Source organism: Physeter macrocephalus, chromosome 14 (genome assembly GCF_002837175.3).
Source record: "Physeter macrocephalus isolate SW-GA chromosome 14, ASM283717v5, whole genome shotgun sequence".
NCBI classification, from domain to species: domain Eukaryota; kingdom Metazoa; phylum Chordata; class Mammalia; order Artiodactyla; family Physeteridae; genus Physeter; species Physeter macrocephalus.
This window is the reverse complement of record NC_041227.1, coordinates 43,976,119-43,983,099: the sequence shown is the minus strand read 5'-3', so window position 1 is coordinate 43,983,099 and position 6,981 is coordinate 43,976,119. Positions and strand designations below refer to the sequence as shown.

Below are 6,981 nucleotides of genomic sequence, written 5' to 3'. Positions count from 1 at the left end.
AAAAAAAAAAAAAAAAAAAAAAAGATAGCATCACACCACTAATAAATTTATGTATTGTGCCAATAATTTGTATGTTTATTTTTAATGACAAATGGATATATTTTGAAAAGATCTTACTGTTATTCCTTCATGTTCTTTCTTCTCATGTCCTTTGTTCTCCTGAACAGGCCTGGGCTCTGAAGAACTCACATTCTGTGCATTTTCTACCTTTTGATCTAGAGATTTGGGAGAGGGGAGAATCAACAGCAGGAATATCTCAGATGGTAAAATTGGAAAAGGTTTTTATACGTAGGTAATTATTAAATTTAAGTATCCTAAGATGTACAAAAAAGAGAGATCTGGGCCCAGCACACTGGTAGCCTATGGATCACGTCTGCTCCATAGACCTGGTCTCTGACGCACAGACAGCTTCACTGTCTTGGGTTACGTTACCCAGGGGGCAGGCAACAAGGCCTGTCCCGGAGCCTCGGGGAAGGGGTCTCAGACAAGAGCTGCCTGAGTCAGCCAGGCAAGCTGATGGGGAAAGGAAGCAGTGAGGTGGCTCAGCGTTGCTGGCGAGAGAAATAACCAGTGTCAGTAATAAAAAAGGGAATACCATCACCAAGCCTGCAAAAGGTAATTTAAAAGATCACATTCTATGAGTAGTCTGGGGCCAATAAATTTGAAAAAAAAAACATGAATTGAACAAATTCCTAGGAACAAAACACAACTTATCCAAAAGAAAACAGGAAAAAGAAAATATGAGTAGTCTTATAGTGATTTAAAAATTTGAATGGTACTTTAAAATCTTCCTAGAAGAAAACTCCAAGCAACCGATGGATTCTACCAAGTATTTAAGGAAAAAAAAAAAAGTCATAATGATCTTACACAAAAACTTTTGGAGAAGAGAAAATCTTTCAGATAATACATTTCCCCAATTATTTTTATTGTATTTTCTTATCTCAAGAGGATTTCTAAGAGGGGATACTTCCTACGCATTTGATGAGGGCGGCATGACCGTGACCTTAAGGACTAGGGGATGGCTGGGTTGATTTCTTCTCTAACCCATGAAACTAAATAAGCGTGTTCACTGTTGCCAGATACGTTTAAACATGTGCTTTCACTGTAAAATACATTAGTCACTGTTTACAGGTCTAACCATCTGCCTCTTGGCCCTCCACACCAGTTGCTGCTAAAAGCTGTTGGAGAAACTGTGTGGGTTAATGCTATTACAAGTTATCATCTTCAACCTCAGCAGACTCTGCACACTGCTAATAAACTTCTTCACAAGTCTGGTCAGCCTTCCATTCTCACTGTCGACGTTTCTCCTCGCAGCCCTTTCCTCACCCCTCACGCCTCTCCTCCCTGCCTCTGCCCTAACTTGCTGCCCTCCCTCACCTGTAGTGAACAATCTCTACCTCCCACCCACTCCAGCCACTCTGGACTTTTTTCTAGTCCTCAAACATGCCACATTTGAAAAAAGTAAATACACACACACACACACACACACACACACACACACAATTTAGATAAATAGATTAAAATAAGTAGTTAGACTATTTCATTGCCAGAAATCACATCGTTGCAAATCAACTTATAAATTCCCTTGAAATAAATAGAGTTAGGATAAATGTAGAAAGCCACACGACATGCAGCCTCTTCCCGGCCAGAATCTACGGTCCCGTGTGAGGAAGGGAAGCTGCTGGTACCCGGAGGGGCCTCTGAGCACAGTGGCTCCGTGACGTCAGGGCTGCTGCTGCTCCGAACCATTGGCTGCTGCTCGGCTGCTGCCAGGGGGCCCGATTCGGCTGCAGCTGCATTTTCCGGCTGCGGGCATTCTTCCACTTCTGTGGGCATTGACACAGAACATGCAGGGATGTATTTCAAGATTTTTAAAAACAATTTCACTACTTAAAACAACTGATTCTAAAAATCATAGTTTTAGATACTATTTTCTTCCACAAAATTGTGCAGTAAGATAATTGTCTTTCATATCATAAAGTTTTCTACACTTGTTAACAGTAATATTCCACTCCAAGTGACCATTTGCCTTTTAAGTTCTACAAATCATTTTCTTTCAATCAAAGTGAAGAAAAAAAGAAGGGAGAGCGAGCAGAATGGCTGAGAACTGTGAAAGTCACTGGAGTTTCAGGCACAGGCATGTCAAGGGAGAGGGATCCGGGAGGTGCAGGGGAAGGTCACTCACATGTGAAAGAGGGACATCACGTGCACGTGCGCACGCGCGCGCGCACACACACACACACACACACACACACGCCCTAAAGGAAGATAAAAAGAAATGGGAATTTCAACTTGATCATTCTCTTTAACAGATAAATGTACAACTGTCCAAAATAAAATCCTGTAATTATTTAATGACATTTCACCAAATGCAAGGTTGAAGTAATCACTAAAGTACAAAAACGACCCACTGGTGTTTTTAGAGAATCAATAAATATATGTCATAAAATAGAAAACCACAGCTGAGCACTGACCACTGGGTGATCCCAGCTAGGATATCTATGAACCATATTCCCCGAAAGAAGGGAAGTCCCTCCGAGCTCATTTCTAAACTTCACGGTTCATTTTAATCTCCAAAGACCACCCAAGGTGCTGAAGAGTCACCCCACCACCTCTCTGCAGCTCCAGGGTTCTAGCCCTCTGCTCTGGCATCACCGTCAGACTCCTAACTTGTGGCCTCAGAGACGTCCCGCTACAAGAGAGATGCGACCGCGCCACCCCTCCTGCGGAGGTCTGAGGCCCCCATCACTGTCCATCAGGCTCGCGCTCCAGGGCCCCTAGAGGTCACCCCACAGGCTTGATCCCCCACCGGGAGCTCTCCTTCACTTGAGTCTTGAGCAGGCCCCGCCCACACGGCCCCTGCTGTTCCCCCCTCGAGGCTGACCTCCCCCGGGCCGTCCAGGCGCCCCTCCTGTAGGACCTGCCACGTGGTCCTGCGTGTGACCCCCACAGCTGCCTGCCCCCCAGGCTCCACACTCCCTCGTGCAGTCACGGAACTCTACACCCATATTTTCCCCAAATTTTCATTTGCTGACGTTTCAGTCCTTCTAAAAAGGGACTCATCAAAATTCAGCCTGTACCCTCTTACCTGGAAGTGTCACCTGATTCCTCACCTGAAATGCATCTCACCATCAAGGTGCCCCCATTCTGTGTAACCCTTTCACCAGAGCCACAATCCAAAGGGCTGGTCGGCCCCAACTAAGAAGGTGTATGTAGAAAGGTTCTAAATATAACACAGAGGATTTCACCGAAGGACTGCTGCTTTTATTTTTACTATCCACATAAAAACTCCAGTTTTAAATACACTGATACAAGTTACCAGACCTCAAAACCGTGAAATGTGTGTGATCCCTCGCTTATAATGCAAAGTCCTGGGCCACATTCTCTATTCAGATACTGATGGGAAGCTGGGCTTAGGGGACAAGCAGAGTAAGGGAAGGAGGCAGGAGCAGACAGACCCGTGACAGCCTCGTCTTTCCAGGCTGTCTCTGCTCTTCCCTGCTCCTGAATAGCCATGGGAAACACCGGACAATCCTAAGCGCTCTGGGCTGCTCTGCCCAGCATCCCGGAGCAGAAACCAGCCCCCTCGGCTCTACTCCCAGGCTCCCCAGCAGCAGGCAACAGAAGCCAGATGACCCCACGGACCATCCTTCCCACTGTCTAGTTATGCAAGACACTGACACCTTCTGGGAAGGGTTTCTACCTGTTAATGAACCTGCTTGTAAGCCCCATGTCAGCAGGTCAGCAGGGGAAGCCCAAGAGCTTCCTACGTCTCTAAAAGGTAATTGGCACCGCTGGTCTTTATGGACAGTGGGAAGAGTGGGTTTTATTCCCTTAAACGTCATGCCAAGAACTGGTAGATGTTGGTTTCTGGCCTCTGAGCAGAAACAAATAAGAGCAGGGCCAACAGCGGCAGCATCATTTTCAAGATAAAGAACGATGCCATCTGGTGGGATGCAACAGAGCCACAGGACCACGGCTTCCAAACTCGAGTGTCCCCACTGGTCCTCAGACAACAGACGGACGAAGAGCATGCCATGGCCGGCTGGTCTGCCTTCCCAACAGGCTGGCCTGATATGGCTTTAATGCTCCGTTTTTGTAAACCTGTTGGTAGGGCCTTCTCAGATGGAGGAAGCCCAAGCCTGAAGAAACCATGGGAAGAGGTGGGACGGGAACCTCCGAGAAGAGTGGGAGGGAAGGGGAGAACCATGGGTCCGGGGATCCGTCAGGCTGTGTGGGGACAGTGCCCTGAGCTGTCACTGTACTTGGTTGTTATGGTGACAGAGTGTGGAAAAAAAGGATGTAAATTCTCCTTATCCCACAAGTTAAACCCAATTTCCTGATTTGCATATGTACACTTTTTGGCCTTTTCTCATACTTTGTATTAGGTATATACTCAAGATTTGTTTTGTATAGATGAACAAATGAATATCAGAAACATTTTCTTAATACCTTTTTCCTTTTCCTTTTTTAAACAGTTCTCGAGCTCCCTCTGCTGGCTTTCTATTTTTGTGAAGCCTGCGTCCCTTCTACAGGGTCAGCTGTAGCAAATGCTCTTTCATAACAGATTAAAACCATTTAATACTGATATGCAAATATCAAGGTAGAGGATTATCTGATATGCAAAATATAAAAAGGACAGTCTAGCTTATATAAAAATGGCGTTATAAATTCTGGGAGGTCTACTGCATTCTCTGTTTTGACTATCACACAATTTGAATCACTTCAAAGAGCTGAATTCTGTGTCAGATTCACCGAATCATTCACTTTTTCTCAAGTAGAGCTAACCCAATAACCCAAACTCTGAAAGCACCAACTTTCTAGCTTCTTGATAGTGTAAGTTACACAACACCAACACCATTACTAAATCATTGCTTTCTAAAGCTCATTCAAAGCACCAGAAAAATGATCGAATAAGGATTAATTTCATTTTTTCCCACGCTAAGAGAAGAATCGGCATGATTAAATTAAGTGTGTGAACTCTTCAGAAACTTCTATTTATTCAGGAATCTGACTACTTTTCAAAAGAAATTTCGTTCACTCTTTAATCTAAGGCTTCCTTAATCCATCTTATTAAACATACTAAGACTCATTCTTCAATCACCAAAATTCTGGGTTCCATTTACCCCTCATACGAGGTTGCACAAGCAAAATTAATTGTGCCATTTCCTAACTTTTAAAGCACTGTGCACAAACCAAGTTGACCCTATGAAAAGCACAAGAGACATAAATCAGCTCAACGTCTTGACGTGTCCCACGAGGACCACAGGTGAATCAGCCCGAACCCTGCCCACAAGCACATCCTGATAATTGGGTGCTACCTGGAAGCCGGAGAACCAGATGCAGACACAGCAAAGTGAGACTTTCAATCAGGTCCCATGAAGCCTCTTTTGGAACGAGGGAAGATCACTGATTCTCCAATTACTACTATTACAATATGCTCCAAAGAAAAATAAAATCCACCGCCTGCATGGCCTGTTAAGTGCTACAGATTGATAAATGTCCCAACATAAAAGCAGTTAAAATTCCAAAACAGCTGGAAAGAATTGTTTCCACAAAGGAGAAAAAAAGGAAATCACTGAAACTGCCAGTTCCACCCCCCACGTGTTCGTTTATGCAGCTATTCATACTAATTAACGGAATACAGGTGGTTGTGACTGTCCCAAAGTTCTGCTGCCACCAAATAAAGAGCCCCAAAGGGATCAGAATAAGACATCATAGTGGGTGAAGGTAAGTAACTCTCTATAGTTTCAGTTATTAAAACAATTTTGGTGGGTTGAATAATCAGATAGACAAGGAACAAAACCAAGAAATGTTAACTTAAATGAAAACAAAATTAGCAATCATCTTATAGTAAAGAACGTGTGGCCAGAGGGTCAACCTTAAAATTGCCTGTGTATAATGCACATGCGGATGTCTGCCTACAGCATCTGTATTTAGCAAAAGGTTAGCAAGATATGCCAACACCAGAATTCAAACTGGAGCACACACTTAATTCTCTCGTGTGCCAGTCAGCGGCAGATGTACCATCTCAGACTGGGGACTGACGTGCATCACTCTGGGCCCAGACTCTTGATGGGACAGTTACACGGGACCGTGGCTCACTTTTCTGATAAAGAAGAAATGGCTTCACATGAGGGAGGAGCTTGCGACTGTGGTTTCCAGATGAAAGAGATCAGCAGATCGTCCTCAAAGTCACCATAGTGCTAGGTCCCTTCACCCTTTGTGCTGTAAAACCAGTAGTGAGGATGGCAGAGGCAGGAAAGCACGGACCAAGCACGGCCGGCTTCACTCCACGCTAAGTCGGGGTCTCTCAAACCTCAGCATCACTGATATTTTGGGTCAGACGGTTCTCTGTGGCGGCTGTGTCTTCTCCACTGTAGGATGGTTAGCAGCACCCATCCACTGGGTGCCGGTGGCACAACCCCAGCTGTGACAACCACAGATGTCTCCCGACATTGCCAAATGTTCCCCGGGGGGCAAATCATCCCCAGTTGAGAACCCCTGCTCTAAATCATATTCCGCTTCTGTTGGAACTGTGCATGTAAATATAGGAATCAAGAATCTGAGTCAACTAAAATATAATAATGAATGAGAAAAAAGCTTCCAAAATGAAATTACTAACAGGAAGAGATTTCTTGTGAGAACACATTCTGGACAAACTAGTTAAAAAAACTTAAAACAACATGGGAAAAAATGGGTTGTGAAAGAAGAAAACTTTTCACCATGCAGAAAGTTCCTTATGGGTGTATATCAGCCAAATAGAAAGCCAAAGTATCTTAAACACTTTATTAATCATCTCCAGGCAGAAGTATTTTTTGGAAAACCAAATTATGAAGCAGTTAATGCTCATCAGTAATTTAACTGACTGGTCGCCATCTTCTCCTGTACCATTCTTACTATTTTCCAACTTCAGTATTTACTAGGGAAAAAGAGCTTTCTAAGAAACACAGTCCTTAGTCTTCCCTCATATTGTAGAAA

The 6,981-nt window shown here is 44.1% G+C and overlaps 1 protein-coding gene across 7 annotated transcripts in view; it reads right to left on the bottom strand.

Moving 5' to 3' along the window:
* The window catches only part of RALGAPA2 (Ral GTPase activating protein catalytic subunit alpha 2), a 285,791-nt gene that overhangs the window by 173,039 nt on the left and 105,771 nt on the right, over positions 1-6,981 (bottom strand). For all 7 annotated transcript variants that reach the window (XM_055090831.1, XM_055090833.1, XM_055090834.1 and 4 more), the window contains 2 exons: positions 1,689-1,826; positions 118-215 (listed from right to left, as the gene is read on the bottom strand). In XM_055090831.1, the coding sequence (XP_054946806.1) occupies positions 118-215; positions 1,689-1,826 (236 nt within the window). The remainder of the gene's footprint in view (positions 1-117; positions 216-1,688; positions 1,827-6,981) is intronic.